Genomic DNA, 19,777 nt, shown 5'->3' on the forward strand with positions numbered 1-19,777 from the left:
CAGGAAACAAAAGGCTCCCAGTCTCTGGGGAGCCCTAGCCCATGCCCATCCCCTGCCCAACCCCCAATGCCCAGCACACAGGGAGGAGCCAGGGCCACTGGAGACAGGAGGTTTTATTGATGCTGATGGGGGTAGAAAAGGCCCCCAGGAGCCCGGGGAGGGAGGGGGACTGAGTCAGTCAGCAGATGCATAAGGCCTGGGCACATGGGGGTAGGTTAGGGCACATTCATCTTCTCAGGATTCTATGGCTCCTTCTTTGGGAAAGGGAGAGAGCATCTTGAGGGGGGGAGCAATTCGAAGAGCAGCCAGGGAAAGGTTAGGGACAGCTGAGAGCTCCTAACCTGAGAGAAGGCACCATAATAGGCAGCAACATCTGTGTGGAAAGCTGGATCAACTGGTCAGTAGGGAAAATGGGGGAGGGGCACTGGGTTGGCTTCTTGGGGAGGGGTCCAACCTTGGCCTGGGTGAGCTCTCAGGAATACCTGGTGTTCCCAAGCAGAGTGGGGCAGGGCCCAAAGCCCCTTTCTCCGTGGGCCTCCTTAAGGAGAAATAGGCATTCAGAGAAAAGGGCATTCAGGGAGCCCCCTGGCAAGGGGTGCCAGAATTAGTCCTTAAGGCACAGCTGGGGGCAGACAAGGCGCCAAGGCACAACTGGTGGGGGGGCAGGGGCAGCCTCCAAGCTGAGTGCCAGGGTCACAAGAGGACGCAGGACCGCCCACGCTTGATGGGCGTGGGGTTGAGCACAGCCCGGACAGCCTCAGCAAACACTTCCTTGACGCCGTCCTGCTGCAGGGCTGAGCACTCGAGGTAGCGCACAGCATGGATCTGCTTGGCCAAGGCCTGGCCCTGCTGCGGTGTGATGGGTGCCTGGCCCTGCTCCTTAAGGCGCCGTAGGGTGTCAGGCTGGGCTCTCAGGTCCTTCTTGGTGCCCACCAGGAGGATGGGCACGTCGGGGCAGTGGTGGCACACTTCCGGATGCCACTTGTGCCGCACATTCTCGTAGGAGGGCGGACTGGCAATGGAGAAACAGATGACAAAGACATTGGTCTGAGGGTAGGAGAGTGTGCGGAGTCGGTCATACTCCTCCTGGCCCGCTGTGTCCCACAGGTTCAGGTTCACTGTGCGCCCGTCAACCGCACTCTGGGCACTGTAATTGTCGAACACTGTGGGGATGTATTCCTTGGGGAAGGCATTAGTCGTGTAGCAGATGAGCAGGCACGTCTTGCCCACAGCCCCATCGCCCACCACCACACACTTGATGCTCTGCATCGTGGGTGCAGCTGCTACAGTGGAGGCAATGCCTCCTTCCCCTTCTGGGCCCCTCTGGATGCAGTGACCTATGGACAGATCAAAGGGACACTCATGGTTATGGAGGCCTCTACCCATTGGGAAGAAGAATGGGGACACACAGAAGGAAACCAGTTCCTGTTCTCTTAACCTGACACCATCCTGCAATCCCATCAAGATAGATGTTAGAGAGGCAGATACACAGTGAGAGAGAGGCCCTAAGACCAAGCAAAGATACTCAGGTGTAAGGAAGATGGCATTATGTATTATGTGAAGCACCTAAGTTCTGGTACCAAACTGAATAAGGTCAAGTCTTGGTTCTGCTACTTGTACATGCGTGACCCTGGACAAATTACTTAACCTCTCTATGTTTCAGTTTTCTTATCTGTAAAATGAGCATAAAATCATACTTACCTCATTGGGTTGTTGTAAGGATTATGTAAATTAATACATGTAAGGCATTTAGAACAGTGCCTTGGTCATACTAAGCATTAGCTACTTTTTTCCTTTTCCTCCAGGCAGTATAAACACAAAAAGACAGTATACAAGTGTAGGGATCTACCAGATCCTCTACCAGACAGGGACCCCTCCCACTGAGTAGACTAGAGAGGGGTTCTAGCACAGAGCAGCTGTCCCAGGTCACTCTGAGATGCAGTGTGGAGTCTCTATCAACTCAGGGCCTATTCTGCCCAGTGCACTATGTTTTAACTCTTAAGCCTGACACCTTGACTACTGTGTGCAAACCAAAAGGCACAATGAGAAACCTGCTGAGTAAGGAGCACACTTCTCTAGACGGCTGCCCTATCTCAATCCAGGGTGCCTGAGAGGTGAGGAAAAGGAGGGAGAGCTGACCCCATAATTCTTGTAAGCACAACAAACCCTATCTGGCAACTCAGTGCAGGAGAATACTGGAGATTGTGCCAGGGCTGGAATTTGGTCTGGAATCTGGGTGTGTAATGATGATGAATGAGGCAGAGGCTGTGGCTCCCAGACATTAGCATCTTCTCTCAAGGCTCTTGGTGGGGTGAGGTAGATCCTCCAAGCCCAGACAAGAGGAATGGACGGAAGAGGAAAACATTTATTTCCTCTGTCCTTTTCCTAAGATCATGGCATGTGCCTCTGAAAAATTTCAGAAGCTTTTAAACTCGGGTAGAAAACATAGTGACATTAAAGCACTATCACTGAGAATATATGCTGGAGTCAGATTGGCCAGGGATTCTAATCTCAGTTCCACCAACCAGTCATGTTTGATCTTGGGCAACATATTTAAGTTTCCTGAGTCTCAATTTTCTCATCTGTAAAATAGGAACAATCTTGCCTATTGTGTTAGAATTGCCAAAAGTATGAAATGAGCTAATGTGAAGCAAGTGTTTGGCATGAGGTGTGGCACATAGGAAATGCCAAATAAACAGGCTGCTGTAATTGTTAGTGGGGTAAGTATGAGAGAAGTCCCAGCTCCAGCCAATACCCTGGTCTCCCCTGTAGTTCACAGGGCCTTGGGGAGAGGAACTTCTGAATTCTGGGACAGAGCAGAGCTTCCGGAAGCCCTGTGATTATTTATACTGCTATGGCAAGATTCCTCCTCTCATTGGCTACTTCCTCTTGGCCATGGGGGACTTTTTTTCTGGCCAGTATGTGACTTCCTTTCCCTGACTCTCTCCCACAACCAGGTCTGTGCTCCCTGGAAGGGACAGCCCTGTTTTAGACTCACCCAGTCTCTAAGTATCCCTTGTTCTACCCAAGCACCATCACCACGAGCCCATTTTCCCCATTTCACTTCACACATACTATACCCTGGTCTGAGAACCCCTTACCCCTCAGGTTGACCTCTCAACCATTGGTTCAGAAGCCTCAAAAATCAAATGGGGGGGGGGGGAGGGGGGAGGGAGGGGAAGGAATCCCTCCCTGGGAAGCAGAGAAGGAATTCTGGTCATATGGGAGCTGCAAAGGACCCAGGACTTGGTCCCAGCTTGGAGGGAAATGGTTTCACTCCCTGAGGTTGCCCCTCTGGGGATTAAAAATATTTCCATCTTATTTGAATGAATAAACATGCGTTCAACCTCAGGTGAGAGGATAGAGAACCTCAGGGAATGGCTCTGGGAAGGAAATAAGGGTCCCCTAAGGCAGTGGAGAGAACCTCAGACTGGGAGTCAAGAGACCTAACATAAATCCTAGTCCCAGCTCTGCTCTGCTGCTGACTCACTGCAACCCAGCATGAGGCACTTAGCTTCTCTGGGCCTCAGCTTCCCAATCCATGAAATGGGGAGAAAAATGCCTGTGACAAGGGTACTAGGTAGATGAAATGAGACATCAAAAACCCTGGGAGCAGGGGATAGGATGATGGGCATATGAAAGGCCCCCAGGAGCACAGGGTGGGGGTGGGAGGACTGAGTCAGCAAATGCATAACGCCTGGGCAATTGGGGCAAGTTAGGGCACATTCATTCTCAGAATTCTGTGATGCCTTCCCTGGGGAAAGAAACAACCAGTTTTTTTTGGGTGGGGGGAAAGGGCCATCACTTGTGTCCACAGGATTATCTGGGAGACCCTGGCATTTTGAGATCAGGCCTCTTGGGCTTGTAAATCTTCAGTCCCACACAGAGCAGAGGAGTGGGTGTGGTAGTGTGACTGGGAACTCTTCCCCTACAAGCCCAACACTGGGCTGGCCCAGGCAGGAAGGCAAGGAGGGAACTCTGGCCGGCAGTCACAAGGCCCAAGAGACTAGAAGTATAGCTGGCTCCGGGCAGCTCTCTAGGGAGGGGTTATCAACCGGCAATCAGTAAATCAGCCCTCAAAGAAGCTGGGAGGGACAGAGTAGCTTCCGGGCTGGCAAGGGAACAGGGACTGACACCGGAAAAGGATCTTGAGTGAGGTAGTGTCCAGAAACAGGGCAAAGCAGAAGCAGTGTGGTACAGAAACAAGAGCACTGGATACCTGAATTTGACCTCTTGGATTCACCTGCTGACTCTGCCCCTTGGTCAAAAGCCTTCACATGGTACAACCTTTTATAGGTACATGATGTTATATTATTTGATCCTTATAACAACCCGCTGGTAATATTCCTAATTTACAGATTAGGAAACAAACTCAGGGCACTTAAAGGAACCCAACATCACACAGCTAGTTAGCATGCAAGCCAGGACACAAACCCCAGTTTTGTCATCCAAAGTCCCATGTTTTCTTCAAATGTGTCACATAGCCTCCAAGTTACCCCTTACCAGCTGTCTTAGAGACCTTAAGCAAGTAAGTCACTTCCCTCCCTGGAGCCTCTGTTTCTTTATCTGTACAACAGGAGTGATAATACTTGCTCTCCCTGCCTTCAAAGGGCAGCTGTGAGGATCCCTGAGCATGGGAATGAATGTGCTTTGTAAACTGGGAAGTGCTATGTGCACAAGAGGTAACAAAAGCAATGCCTTTTATCCCAAGAGGCAGGAAGCACCATGTATGCAGGCATCCAGTGGTGGCATCATCCCAATTCTCCCTGCTCAGGTGTAGCTCAGACCCTTATCCTCTCTCTATCAACTCTTTTCTCTGAAATCCTATGGCCTGAGCTGGGTCAAATAAGTTCCCACAGATCATTTAAGGAGGGCACATACTAGAGGCAGGGTCTAACCTGTGGCATATAAGAAGCATCAGTCAGTGCTACAGAGGCCAATCATGAGAGAGGCCTGGTCTGCCTGGGGTCAGGGATCATCTGTGACTTATTTACTAGGTGACTTTTTTTTTTTTTAAAGGATTTTTGTTTAGTAAATAATAAATTAAGGTTTGCAAATATATATAGTATTATTCTGGCTTTATATCCCGAAATTCATTCAGATCATGCCTGGTCCCTCACCTTGGTGTTCAGAGTTCCTCATAATCTGGTAGAGGTTTTGGAGTCAGACAGACCTGGGTTTAAATCCTAGTTCTTCCCCTTATGAGCTAATAGCACCAAACCTATCAGGTTGTTATAAGGATTAAGTGCAATATTTGTGCTTTGTAAATGTGAGTTCCCAGCTCTCTGCTCCAGAGGGATTTCCACTGTCCTTTGTAAAGGATCCAGGTTCATTCTTGCCTCTGGACTTTTCCTCTTGCTCTTCCATATGCTGTTGTCCCTTTACCCCTCTCCCATCTTCCTGACTCAAGGCCTAGCCTCAGTCTCACAGTCCCATGAGTCCATAGCATGGCTACCCCTTTTAGTAGCCATGCTATGGCTTTGGCTCGGTATGATTCTCCTCTGATAGTCATATGTAAGTTTCCTAGCTTGTGAGTGCCCCCCAATACTGAAGCTTGAGCTTCTCTCCACTGCCCTCACAGAAAAGCTAAGTATAGGGCTGGGCACACAGGAGTGTGCAGCCACTGCCTTCTGATTGGTTTGCTTCTGCCCCATTACTGAAATGTGGATAGATGCCATAGAAGCCCAGAATTGGACAATAACCCCACAGCCAAAAGCTTTGACTTAGATAAGCAAAAGTATCTCCTCACACTACCAGCTTGATCTGGCTCCCACAAGGAGCAGTCCATGGGAGCACAACTCATAGGAGGCTAATGTGGTCCCTGGAGCCCAGCTTTCACCCAATGGGACCTGGTCTTGGGGTGTGGCCCAGGCAGGCCCAGAATGGGGGAGGGAAAGGAAGCAGCAGATTGATTGCCAGATCTGTGGCCGTTATAGTAGGGGAAGTGTCCCAACTAGGAGTGGGGGAGGGGAGGAATGGGCTGCAACAGATGGGGGAGTGTGGAGGCAATGGGAACTTACTGTAGCCTTCTAACCTGCCTCCCTGACCTGGGGATCCCCTCCTACAGCCCTCCTTGAAATTCATTCTAACTATAATCCATCTGTGGGCATTCTCTTCCCTGAGCTCTGGTCACATCATCCTGACCCTCTACAAGCAGCCTCCACATACTCTTCTTCAAAATACAGCAAGCAACAATATTGGCTGTCCCTGTGGGAATCCAGCATTTCTCCCCTATTTCCATCCATCAACCCCTCCCTACCCCCACCTCCAACATCCGTCCTCCAGAGCCAAGTACTCTTGCCACTTCCTCCAGGAAAGTTTTTGCAAATCACCCAAATCCCAAATGACTTATCCCATCCCAGGTCTGGTCCTTATTTTTCTCACAGGTACATTCTATCTTGTATCACATGGAGGCTGAACTGAATCTTATCTCTCATCACTGGACTGAGAGGGTCTAGAGGGCAAGGTCCTAGTTGATCTGTCTCCCTGGGCTGAGCACAGCACACAGTGGCTATTAGTAAATTACTGAATGAACTAAATCCATCCCTAATGTCTTTGCACAGAGGAGTTCCTCTTCTTGGAATTCTGCTTTCCTGCCTCAGAGTCTCCCAGTCCTTCAGGGCCCAGTTCTGTTCCCCAGCTTCTCGAGGACATCAAAGCAACCCCCTCTCCTGCCCTACCTTCCCCAGCACTGTCTCTACTATATATTGCACTCAACTGGATGCCTCATGAGGAGGAAAGTCTGTCCTGCTTACTTCCAGAAGCCCAGCAGAGGGCTGAGCAAAAGCTGAAGACTGATACACATCTCCTCCCCCATCAATCCAGACTCTGACTCTGGGAACAAGGAAGAGCCTCCATGCCCCGGAGACACAAGACAAGGGTAACCAACTTCCTCCTTCCTCTATGGAGTACAATTTAGAGTAATGAACACACAGGCTAGATTGCCCTATCCTCAGGTGGGAAGGTGGTGGTGGGGTGGGGGTGGGGGGGGAGGCAGGATACAGGCATAGCTGGCCCAGAGGTGATGAGGAAGATGGGTAGGAAAAGTGATCCTGATAAGGATAAGGACTGGTAACATTGGAAGACCCTTGGTCAAGGATGAGGTGAGGATCAGGGTTGGTGTTGGAGATGGCTTTAGAAGCTCTGCAAATCTTTGTTTTGCAGGAGAGGTGGAGAGGTGATATGAAAAGGCTCAAAGGGGCTGCAGCTGGCTGCAGCTGGGCTGGGAGGAGGAAGCTGGGGGGAGACATGAGGTCAGTGTGGGGCTGGGATGAGGCCAAGGGCTGAGTCTCCCTCGTTCTTCCCCTTCTCCCCATCAGCAGGGACAGAACCCAAGAGAGCCTAGTTCCCAGCCTTAAAAAAAAAAAAAAAAAAAGAATGTAGGCCGAAGAACTCTCTGCTTCTTGCTATTCTACACCCTTCAGCCCTGCAGAGGAGCCTGCATGGCAGCAGTAGGGTAAGAGGCAAAGAGAGCTGACTCTACCTACTAGGGACTAGAAGGAGGAGGAAATGAGATCCGAGATGGTTGTAGCTGGGAAGGCTGTGGGGGGCTGGGACCCTTTCACTAAGTCCCAGTTCCCTTCCTTCTCTCACCATCCCAGCACTTGGGGTGCTCCTCAAAGGGTGAACCCTAGGACCAGGGCAGCTCTGGCTGGGGGAGCTAAGGAGACTGACCCTCCCCCACCAGGCAGCACAGAGGAAGGCTCCAACACTTGCTTCCTCCTCTCTTCCTCCTCCCCACCTAACAGCAGCTCAGCAGTCCTGGGGGCCCCACGAAAGGCCTGTGAAGTGGCACTTCCTTTGCCTTTGCTCATTTCACACGATGCTATACAGAAATGCCATGCTTTACAGAAATGTCATCCTCCCAATCCTGCCCCCCCCCCCCCCGAAAATACCCAGAGAGACCCAGGGCGCCCTATCCCTTGGGCCCCGCCCCAGGTCTGAGGGGGTTTCCACAAGGGAAAAACACATCAGGGAGGAAACTCCGGCATCTATTTTCCACTGTCAGTGGGGCAGAGCTGGAGCAGGGCACAGGGTACTCCCCCGTATTGCTGCCCCCTAGCAAAATCCCCAACGCTCTGCCTACTTCTCTTCTCTCAACCTGTAAGAATCCTTGTGCTTTGGGGGGAAGAAGCCGCAGGTCCTGTCCCTGAACAGATAGAGACTACTCAGGCCTCTGATCAAGGCTGGCATGAGACAGGAGGGCCCAGGGTTAGGGGCACTGCTATGAGGAGCTTCTTGGGGGAAGAAGAGTTAGAGTTTTCAGTATTCTCTATGCTCATCGGAGGTACTGACAGGCAACTCCTTAATGCTGGAGCTGAGCTACAAGAGACCAAGTTGACCTGGGTTATACAGAGTTGGGAGCAAATCCAGGACAAGGACCTGGGTCTCCTAACCTCTAGTCTGATGTCACTTCCACAAAGGAGAAGGTGAGGTCTGTTACTCTGGCTGGGAATAGGCCCATGTCTCTGGTCTCATTCAGGATGACCCTACAATGGTTTATTCCTTCCGGAAATGGGCCAAAGGGATCTGGTTGATGCCTGAGCCCTTTTTGCTTCCACATTCCCTTGACTCTCATGCCTAGACCATACTAGGCTATGATTCAGCATTGACATTACTGTATAGACAGCCATCCTACCCTGCCCCAATTGAGGAGCAACAACTCTAGGCTCTAGCTCCTGGGGAGATGCCCTCCGCCCATGACATGAGGACAAAAGAGGAAGCTAGACCCTAGACAGGAAAACCAATCTGTTCTGGGGAGGTGGCCCAGGCTTTGTCTTTGGTTTCCCTCCTCACATACCCCTACAAGCCTCACCACTAATGGGTTTACACTGTGCATGGAGAGAGAGGTCTTCACTCTGGGCCAGGGCCCCACCTTCTTCCTAGTTGCCCAGCTACCCTCATTGTAATATCTGTCTCACTATAGCTACAGCTTCTCCTATCTTGCTGTTTAAGACCTCCTAAGAGCTCACATCAGCCACCTCATCTGCCCAAACAAGCTGGCCAGAAACAACTCTCCATATCCTAGATTTCCAACCAGGATCTGTGACAATCTCACATTAGCCATTTCTTCCTAAAATAAGTACTGGTTTAAGCAGGTGGGGAGTCAGAACTCCTGAATGGTTTTTTAATGAGCCATGATGCTGAAAAAGGACCTTGTATGAACATCCTTCTCTGAACTGGAATTTTTTGCAGGTCCCTGGGATTTCCTCCTGGAGTGGAATACCCTATACCTCCCAGAAATAACAGGAGATATAGGTGGGTGGAAGAAGGGATGATTCATGGGAGAGGGACAACTGTGCAAAGGGAAGAGAACAGAATGAGGAACCAGATTAGCCCTTAAATCTAGCTGTGCTTGGGAATCCCAAAAAAGTTCCCCTCTACTTCTCTTTTTTTTCTAATGGTGAAAAATGAATACAGTAGACTTAAGGAGGTAGAGAGGCAGGATCTATCAGTATGCTTCCCAAAGACTTGAGGAAGGAGCTTTAGAATGGGGACAAGAGCTTATAAACCCAGACTGAGCTGAAGTTAGACTCAGGAGAAATTCTTGAAAGAGGGGGAGTAGGCTCCTGGGTGAGAGGGGGAATATTAAGGATGCCTGAAGTCAGAGGGGTCAGCAGAGGGCCTTCTGGTCACCAACACCTTGCTGTAGCCCAGGGCACGTGGATTCCCAGCCTGGGAAGGCCCCTGAAGGCAGTAGGGAAGAGGGGGCAGACACCTTTGCCTTACAACCCTCTTCTTTTCCTGAATTGGAACTAAGACAGTTAAGACTGAAGTTAGACCAGCCATAGTCTTTCCTCCAGAATCCTACCTTTGCCCTCTCCCTTTCCTTCCATCACACCTAGCTGACCTGGTCCCATTCTCCCTAACAGGTGGTGTTGCTACCAGTAAGCATTGGAGTCAGGGACCTTTGGGCTATCCCCCAGCCTCCAGACCTGGCCTCTTGGTTAAGCAACAAAGAGTCTGGGTGATTTTGATTTCCCATGGCCTCTCTTACCAGTCTTATTCCTGTGTCACTCTACCCTGACTGCTACTGACTGCTTCTTCCTGCCTAACCACAACCTCACCCACTGCAGGTTCCCTTCATTCTGCTGGCTTCCCCTACTCTGAGCCATTTCAAGGCTGAGGGCAGTTATTTTGTCTCCAAGAGATAAAGATATAGACACACTGACAATCCCATGCAAACACACATATAGAAAGGGTTACCAGCCCTTTAATTGGCTCTATCACTGTCTCTCTGAGGTAGGGAGATTTGAAAAGGCTTTCAAACTTAACCAAAGATCTAGACCCCAAAGCCGGAGATAAGTGACTGAAAGGGAAGGGGATAGAGAGAATGAGAGGAGCGAGGGATGGTGGAAGAAGCAAGAGGGTGGGTATGTGTTTGGGAGCCAGAAGTTGGGCAAGGAAGGAAGGAGGAAATCTGCAGGGAACAGAGATGGACACAGAGGCAGAGCAGGTGACAGGACAGGACATAGGCATGACTGTGTGTTTAGGTGAAAAGACTGAAAAGGATGCAAGAAGAGGACGATGGAGGGTTTGTGGATAGGTTCTGAAGTAGGAACAGAGGGAGAGAAATAAGAATGTATACAGTTCAGGGACTAGCGATGGGGTGGGGGGTAGTGGGAGATGCTCCGAATAATTTCCCAAGTCCAGAGCCCCTGCTGCCTCCCAGAAGCTCTAGTCTCTCTAGCTCCTCAAAGCTCCTCTCTAGCTCTCAGTCCTGCTTTCAGTGATGCCGTCTTGTTAGGGGCTATCAGCACCTCTAGGCACCGGACAAAACCAGGCCCTCTCCTTCCTCAGTTTACCCCCAAAAGAGCAAGGCCAGTCCCAGGTCAGCTAGGCACAGAGGATGTTTGCTTACTAAATACTTGTTGCTTGATTCCATGGATGGAGAAGATGGGCGTCAGAAAAACAGACATACAGACAGAGGAGGGCTGGCGGAGCTCCTCCGCCCTCCTCTGAGCGCACAGGACCTTGAACTGCAGCCTGTGAGTGTGGGTCCGGATTGGCACAGATCTTCCAGAGAGGGAGCTCTTTCTCTGCAGTCTAAGGCTTCACAGGCCACAGACACCGCCCCCCTCCAACCTCCCAAGTGTCACAACTGCCGGAGCAGAGGGAGCGCCTTCTCCAGCCCAGAAGGCCCGCTCCCTCACACACTTCGGAACCCCCCTCCCCAAACTTCTGAGGTCACCCCACCCCCGAGTCCCATGTCCCAGCTCTTCCACTTCAGAGACTTTTCTCTCAGAGCGGGAGACCCTCCCACCTCAGTGGTCCCTCGCGGCTCCCGGGAACCGGGGCAGCCTCCCTCGGTACAGAAAGCCACCCTCTCAGAGCCGCCGCCGGCTTGCAGTGGCCGACTCCCCGCCCCGCCCGGCCGGCCGCGCCCGCCCAACTTGCAGAGAGCCGAGAAGCTCCCGCCCGCGGCCTCCCGCAAGCAAACTTCCCGGGCCCGCGTCCACACGCAGTCCCCGCCGGCCGGGCTCCCCTCTCCCGGACCCCTAGCCCGCCGGACCGCGCCGGGCCTCACCTGGTGCCCTCCCCGCCGCGGGGGAGCTGGGGGCGGCGGCAGCGGCTCGGGGCTCGAGAAGGAAGTGAGAGCGGGAGGTTGGAGGAAGTGGGGGGGGCGGGCCGGCCGGCCGGGGCGGGGCGCGGGGGCGGGCCCGGGCGGGGCGGGGCCCGACCAGGAAGTGCGGCGGCCTGGGCCCCCAGCTCTGGTCTCACCCCCACCCCCACCGCCTGCCCTGCTCGCGGCAGGGTCCTGCCCCCACCACCCCCACCCCCTCCAGACCCCAGCCCTCTGCCTCCGGAGGCCCCTAAGTCAGGCCTCCTAAGGTCAGTCCTCCTAAGGTCAGTCCTCCCAGTCTCCTCCTTGCCACCCCCACCCCAGTAGAGGCCCTAGCCTAGGCGCTAGACTTTTGCCCCCCTCCCCTTATGTCGCCCCCCCCCCCCCCCCGCGGGAAGATGTTAAGAACAGGCACCCCTAGGCTGCGTGCCTTCAGTCAAGCCCAGGATCGATCGCTGGCCGAGGCTGGGGGTTGGCCAGAATGGGTCCGGCTGGGGCAGTCCCCACCCCTGCCCCGAGCCCTGGGGGAGTGCGGAGTGGTGGTGATTCAGTTGTGGGAAGGCCCCAGACCCCTGGGGAGGGTGCACAGACTGGGGGAAGGGGAGCTGGCGTCAGCACCCGGGGAAAGACAAGATCAGCAGAGGCGCCTGAGGAGCCGCGGGCCCCAAAAACAGGATGTCGTGTCGTCGTTCCGCAACCGGCTGCTTCGTGCGCCCCGGCTCTGGGGAGGGGGCGGGGCGGATGCAGGACTCCGGGCTCCCCTAGCCCGCTCTTCTAGTCGCGGCGCTCAACTGCTGAGGGCGGCAGGGCCGCACCCAGGCCCGAGATCCTGCAGGCGCCCAGGGGACCGGTGGGTGGGCAGGCTCGTGGGCGCCCTCTGGTGCTTCTGCACCCAGGTCTTGCTCGGACTCGGAATGGATATCCTTCGTTCAACACTAAGTTTCTGAGCGCCTACCACGTGCAGAACTCCTTGCCGTGTACTGTGGAGGAAAACTGAGAGGCATTTAAAACAGGCTCCCTGTCTCCAAGAGGTTTTCCAGATAAAGGGGAAGAACAACTCTGAGAATAAATAGCTTAACCTTTCTGAGCCCCAGTTCTATCTTTGGTAAAATAGTATAACCGCTCCTTCATTCTGTACTTGTGGAGAGATAACATGAAAGTGGATGTACAAGATCTGCTGTCAATGCCTGACTCAAAGTAAACATTCAACAAATGCCTTAAAAAAAAAAATCACGCTGGGAGCGCCTGGTTGAGCGGTTGAGCGTCTGACTCAGGTCATGATCCCTGGGTCATGGGATCGAGCCCCACCTCCTGCTCTGTGCTGAACCTGGAATCTGCTTGAGATTCTCCCTCTTTGTCACTCTCTTTCCCCGCTGCCCCTCTCGACTGCTAGCTCTCTCTTTAAAAAAAAAAAATAATAATAATAAAATAAAAAAATCATGCTATAAGAATTAGTTTCCTAAACACAACACGCCTACCCACATCTTTGGGTCTTTGCCTATTCTGTTCCCTCTGCCTGCCTTCTTTCCTGTATTGACTTCCAGGTGAAATCCACTCAGACTCTCACAATTTGGCCTTAATGGACTATTCCCCCCCTGGCTGCCATTATCCTTCCTCTGACAAAACACGTGCACACACACATACACACATACACCCACCCCACTTCTGCCATGCACTCAATAGCCTTTCTCAGTGCTGTCTAGTGGAAATAATGTAAGACACATATGTAACTTAAAATTTTCTAGTGGTTACATTTTTCAAAAAGTAAAAACAAACAGGTAAAATCAATTTTAATGATAGGTCTTACTTAGCCCAATATAGCCAAAATATTATCATTCAACATGTAACCAATATAAAAACTATTGACTATAAAAATGAATAGGGTATTTTATAGTATTTTTTTATACTAAGGCTTTGAAATATGGTATGTGTTTTACACTTAGACTGAATCTTGGCTAGACACATTTCAAGTGCTCTATAGTACATACAGCTAGCCGGTATGGTGTAGGGCAACAAAGTGGAGCCTCTGTCAGATTCAGACTGGTAGATGACTGAATAGATGAATTCAATTTCCATGAGCCTTCTGGCAAAGCTTGTCCTGATCTTCCTAAGTGTAGGCTGGGTCTCTCTCCTCCCTCTCCATAGCACTTGGGACAAAGTCCTCTCTGTGGAGAAGAGGAGAGCAGGAAAAACAAAAAGGAAATCTGATTCCCCTTGATATCCTACTGGGAGCACACAGTTGGTGCTTGGTGTTTGATAAATGAAGAAAGGATTGTGAGTTTTCATAAAAAACAGGATTTAGTGGAGGACTACATAACTAAAGCAGCTTCTATAAAGCCATTAAAAATTATGTCCCAGGACAAAGGTGTTTGAGATGCATTCCTAGAGTTCCCTTCCCAGGACTTGAAGGCAGGAAAATGGTAGGGCTCTGGCCTCCCTTCCTTTCAAACCAGAGTTAATTTGCTTTTATCTGATTTATATACTAGTGTTCTGGATAAAGAGCTTATTTTTTAAAAGTTTCCTGCAAAAAATATTTGAAAATCAGTCTTAGAAGCATAGTAGTAAAAGTAGGGTGCACATTACATGCAGTAGGCCAAAAGTCAGACTGCATTTCCAGAGCCTTAGGTCTTGGGCATGCCTGGCCCTGGTTCAGCTTACTTTGGTGGGAGAACCTGACTTGGCCTGGAGGATTTCATGGTCTGGTGGGACATGGGACTGCAGCATATGAAGCTACCAGAAGAGGAAGAGCCCTGGGCTGCTGGGCTTCAGAAGACCTGAAGTCTAGTCTTGGCTCAGCCAGACCTGCTAGTGAGACTTTATGCTAGGCCTACCCTTCTCTGGGTCTCAGACTCCTCCACTGGAAAACAAGGGATTAAATTAGATGATACCCTTTAAGTTCTGACTTTCTATGATATACTCTTCAGAATAATAATTAAGTAATCAAGGTTTATGCATGCAGCATATTGCTCATCGCTCTTTAGTACCATTTAGGTCATCTTGCTTTGTGCTCTAGTTAATTGTATCTGTGCCTAATGTGTGTCTCCCCCACTGGCTGTAAAGCCTTTGAGGTTGTATCTGATTCATCTTTGTGTTCACCCACTGGGCCTGGCACAGGCAGGCCTGAGCACCCATTTGCTGTCAGTAGACATCTGTGGAATTAAGTTGCCATAATAAATGTGTAGAACCATCAGAGGTCAGGTGACTTAGAACCACATTTATGGCACAGATATAGGATAAGGCCAGAGGAGTGGGAGACAGGTACTGGGGTGGGGCTGTCTGCAAAGGCTTCTTGGAAAAGGAAGATGCTTAGCTGAAGAGTGTAGGAAGAGGGCACAAGCCCCAAAGGGCTGTTTTTTCTTCCTAGTCTCTTACTTGCTTTCCATGAATAGGTGAGTTCTTGGTAGGTGGTGTATGTTTGTGCTTACAAGCAGCTAAGAAACAAGGACACCCACTGGAACATTTAGAAGTGATGCCAAGGGGGGGCCCTGGGTGGCTCAGTCAGTTAAGTTCAGGTCATGATCTCCTGGTTTGTGAGTTGAAGCCCCACGTCTGGCTCTGTGCTGACAGCTCAGAGTCTGGAGCCTGCTTTGGATTCTGTGTCTCCCTCTCTCTCTGCCTCTCCCCTGCTCACACTCTGTCTCTCTGAAAGAAAAATAAACATTAAAAAAAAATTTAGATCCTCTGTCCCCCACTCTCTCTGCCTCTCCCTCCCTGCCCTCCCCTGCTCTCATGCATGCTCTCTCTCTCTCAAAAATAAACATTAAAAAAAAAAAAGTGAGATGATATATGAGAGTATTTGGTAGAGGTAGAACAGAGAGATCACAGATAGCTTCTGGAGCCAGACAGTCCAGGATTCAATTCCTGGTTGTATCACTTACGTTGAGACCTTCGACAAGTCATATGAACTCTCTCATTCATTCTTTGAACACATTTTATTGAAAACTTTCTCTAGGCTAGGTATAATGTCACATGGCAATGACACAGAGGTGAAAACACAGATAAGTCCCTATCCTGATGTAACTAGCAAGGGAGATAGATCTTAAACAGGTAAATATACAAAAGTACAGAGTGCTGTAAGAGCATAGAACAGAGCAATTTAGTTTCATTTTAAAATGGGAATGACAATACTATGTGCTTTGTGGGATTAAGAGATAATGCAAGTTGAGTGTTGAGCAGATTGCCCAGAGTACGACAAACATTTTCTATATGCCCATGACTTGGCTCCCCTAAAAAAGCAGGGCAGAGACAGAAAGGAGGAAGAAAAAAAGCCCTGAAATGATCTCACCTCTGCCCTGGTGTCTTCCGAACAGGTCTTCCCAGCTTAGTCTGCATGAGCTCCAGCCCCGATAGCTCATGCATGGCCCACACAGGTCTTCTGCTCAGCCCCAGTGGCAGCATCTTCAGATTAACCCTAATTCTGAGTTGTCCTTTGTCTGATGTGGCTTAGGGGACTCAGGCTTGGTGGGGCTCCTCTTGGTCCCCTGGTGTTCCCTCTCTCGGCCTGCCTTTTAAGGAGTCTCTCTTTCATTACTCCCCTTTATTGCTACCACCAAAGACAAGCCCGATGTTTCATTTCGTGACATGGGAAGATGATGAGCAAAACAGGAGATAGCAAAAAAGAACAAATAGGGGAAGTGACAAATGAAACAAAGTTCTAGAGTTGCGTCCTCTGATCCATTGTTCCTGAATCCCTCTGAGGAACTAACTAGATGGGGGAAGGAAGGACTAGGGGCTTGTCTGATCTAGTGGAGGGTCTCTCCTCCCAGGCAGGCAGAATAATAGTTGCCTTGTTTGCCTCCAGAACACCTTTGCATCTTTGTACCACCAAACTGGGTGGTACAGGTCATTTGGCATAATCCCCTCTGGGAATTCCTCCTTCTTCAGCTCTGGGGAGTTCCAGGAGTGATTCAGTTGGTGCAGAGTCACACAGCAGTGCCTGGATGTGAATCTAGGCAATCTAATTGCAGAACCCCTCCCCCTCACTCCATCTCTGTGTCTCTGCACAGCCTCACTGATTGCTTTAGGCAGTTACTTGTTCCTCCTCTGTGCTCCCTCACTTGCCCCTGTACCATTTCCTCTCAAGACATTATCAATAGGTGCTCAATAAGTGAATATTACTATTCATATACAAATTCCCCCCAAAACCAAACTCTTCGAGGATAGGAACTGGGTTGTTATGAACAGGTGTTCAGTATATGTTAAGTCAACTAATGAACATTGGTAGTAATATTCTAGACTTGGTTTTGGAAGAGGAGGTGATTTTCTTTGTGAAACTAGCATAGGAAGAATTGTTAGAAGCCAAGATGTCTCTCTTCCTAACCCAGCCAGACCCTGTACGGCTTCGCAGTAATAGCTGTACTTGCCATTTTTGGACACCAGGGAGCGCCACTAATAACACAGCCCAAACTCAGGGATTCTAAACTTTTGTGAACAGCTTTAGGACTCTGTTACACTTCTACTGGAGATACTATCACTTTCAAAATGAAAGCTATTGGTAACCAGAAACTCTGTGGTATAGAGGAATGACAGCCAGGGACAAGACAGCCGGTTCATAGAGAATACACATCATTCATTTATGCACTTTTATTGAGTACCAGCTATGTACTTCATGTTCCTGGGAGAATATGAAGATGAATGAAATTCAGTCCTTGATGAACTCAGAAGCTAATGGGGAAGACAGATACTAATGAGAGAATCATAATCCAGTTATATAAGTACTCTAAGATATAGCAGAAGACTGGAGACACAGGGCAAGTCAGACAAGGTGCCAAAGGAATGAAGGGGTGACTTTTGAGCTGGGTATTTAAAAAAATTTTTTTTGGACTAATAACTTTTGGTTCATGCTATGCTGTCATCATTGGTTAAAGCATGGGTGCTTTTCTTTCACTGGAGCTAAGACTTGAAGAATAGAGAGAAAATCCTAAGGGAGAGAGCTTGATGTGGTGGCCTCAGCCTCATTTTCTTAATCTATAATGAGTATAGCCTCTGTCTTATCTAGCAGAGCTCTTTTGAAGGAAGGATGAGGTAGTAGATGTGAAAACTCTTGCAAATAGTGACATAGAGGCATGACAATTGTTAATCCAATTTGATTTAACCAACATCTGCAGAAAATCAGGAGCAAGGCCCTAAGAGGAATTCAAGGGAGATACACCTGGTGTATGGTAAAGGCTTGGTATATAGGTTTAAAAAAGAGAGAGGGGCACCTGGGTTCTCAGGTGATTAAGCGTTTGATTCTTGACTTCAGCTTAGGTCATGATCTTGTGGTTTGTGGGCTCAGGCCCTGCATCCAGCTCTGCACTGATGGTGTGGAGCCTGCTTGGAATTCTCTGTCTCTCTCCCTCTCTGCCCCTCCCTGCTCATGTGCCCTCTCTCTCCAGATAAATAAAGAAACATTAAAAAAAAAAAAAAAGAAAAGAAAAAGAGAGGTGGGAAAAAAAAAGCTCTTTGGTTCCTCCTGAGACTCATAATGTGATGAAGGGTTCTTGCAGAAGCTACACTGACATGAGGACCCAACATAGGGGCTATTGAGGTGAGAGTCACAGCTTCAGATCCAGGAAGATCTATGAAGTATCAGGATTTTCCTGTTTTGTAGAATATCAAAGCCAAACTGGATTAATAATCTGGTACTTATCCATCCTATAGTTGGGGAGACTGAGATCCAGAGGGAACTGGCTTTTCTGATGTTACATCATGATGTTGCAGGCAGAAAGAGAGAAAACCAAAATGTTTCTCCTGTTATCCAGGCCAGGGCTTTGGTTCCCAGGTACCATCTATTTTTATTTTTAATTGTGGTAAATTACACATAACATAAAGTTTACCTTCTTTACCATTAAAAAAAGTTTGTTTATTTATTTATTTGGGGGGGGGGGGAGGAAAGAGAGAGAGGGAGAGAGAGAATCCCAAGCAGGCTCTGCACTGTCAGCATGAAGCCTGATGTGGGGCTTGAACCCACAAACTATGAGATCATGACCAGAACCAAAATCAAGAGTTGGATGCTCAACCGACTGAGCCACCCAGGTGCCCCAGCTTCTTCACCATTTCTAACTGTATGGTTCAGCCATGTAAGGTACATTCATATTGTTTGGCAGCCAGTCTCCAGAACACTTTTCATCTTGAAAAACTGAAACTGTATTCATTAAAAATTGCCTATCCTCTCCTGGCCACCACCATCCTACTTTCTGACCCTCTGAATTTCACTCTAGGTACCTCAAAGAAGTTGAATCATATAGTATTTGTCTTCTGTGACCAGCTTATTTTACTTAGCATAACGTCCTGAAGGTTCATCCATGATGTAGCATGTAGAATTTCCTTCCTTTTTAAGGGTGAATGATATTCCACTGTATGTATATACCACATTTTGTTTATTCATTTATCTGTCCATGGACACTCAGATTGCTTCTACATTTTGGCAATTGTGAATAGTGCTGCTATGAACATAGGTGTGCAAATATGTCTTTGAGGTACACCTGTGTGGCTCAGATAGTTAAGCATCCCACTTTAGATTTCAGCTGGAATCATGATCTCCCGGTTGTGAGATTGAGCCCCGCATTAGGGCTCTGCGCTGACAGCATTGAGTCTGCTTGGGATTCTCCCTCTCTCCCTCCCTCTCTGCCCCTCCCCATCATGTGCTCATGTGCACTCTCTTTCTCTCTCTCTCTCAAAATGAATAAACATTAAAAAAAAGTTTCAAATATCTCTTTGAAACCCTGCTTTCAATTTTTTGAGTATATATTCAGAAGTTGAATTGCTGGATTGTATGTTAATTCTACTTTTAGTTACCAGGCACCATTTTAGCCTCATAGGAAATGCAGCATGCTCTGAGAGGTTCACATTCTTGATGTGAATTGGTAATAGACCCTCACTTCCTGCCTTCAAGACCTAGGCTTTTTGTATTAAATGGGTTATGCACCCATACTGCCAAAGAAATCGTGTGGTAGTTAAGAGAAATAATGCAGTCGAGTTTAAAGGAAGTTAAGCATGCTTTACTTTCTTTTTCTCTAGTGTGTTCTCTTAGACAAATGAGTGAACAGGCAGGTTGGTTTAGGTAGAAATGAAAAACTAGCAATCTGAGTGATTAATTTATGCTACAAATGTGTTTTGTCTGGTCTGTACAGGGTTTTTTACTTAAATTAATTGCTAGAACTAAAAAAAAAGGCATATGTCATATAAAAGTCCAGCTTTTAACCTTCTCTTAATGATCCAACAATTACAAGT

The 19,777-nt window shown here is 49.1% G+C and overlaps 1 protein-coding gene across 1 annotated transcript; it reads right to left on the reverse strand.

Moving 5' to 3' along the window:
• Positions 1-95: 95 nt before the first annotated feature.
• Positions 96-11,639, reverse strand: RHOG (ras homolog family member G). Its single transcript, XM_043580399.1, has 2 exons — positions 11,528-11,639; positions 96-1,337 (listed from the first exon to the last, which is right to left on the reverse strand). The coding sequence occupies exon 2, from the start codon at positions 1,267-1,269 to the stop codon at positions 694-696; it is 576 nt and encodes a 191-aa protein (XP_043436334.1). The 5' UTR covers positions 1,270-1,337; positions 11,528-11,639; the 3' UTR covers positions 96-693.
• Positions 11,640-19,777: the final 8,138 nt, after the last annotated feature.

Source organism: Prionailurus bengalensis, chromosome D1 (genome assembly GCF_016509475.1).
Source record: "Prionailurus bengalensis isolate Pbe53 chromosome D1, Fcat_Pben_1.1_paternal_pri, whole genome shotgun sequence".
In the NCBI taxonomy this organism is placed as follows: Eukaryota; Metazoa; Chordata; class Mammalia; order Carnivora; family Felidae; genus Prionailurus; species Prionailurus bengalensis.

Excerpts from the sequence above, each read along its gene's own strand:
- RHOG (XM_043580399.1), bottom strand. The coding sequence starts at position 1,269 with ATGCAGAGCATCAAGTGTGTGGTGGTGGGCGATGGGGCTGTGGGCAAG.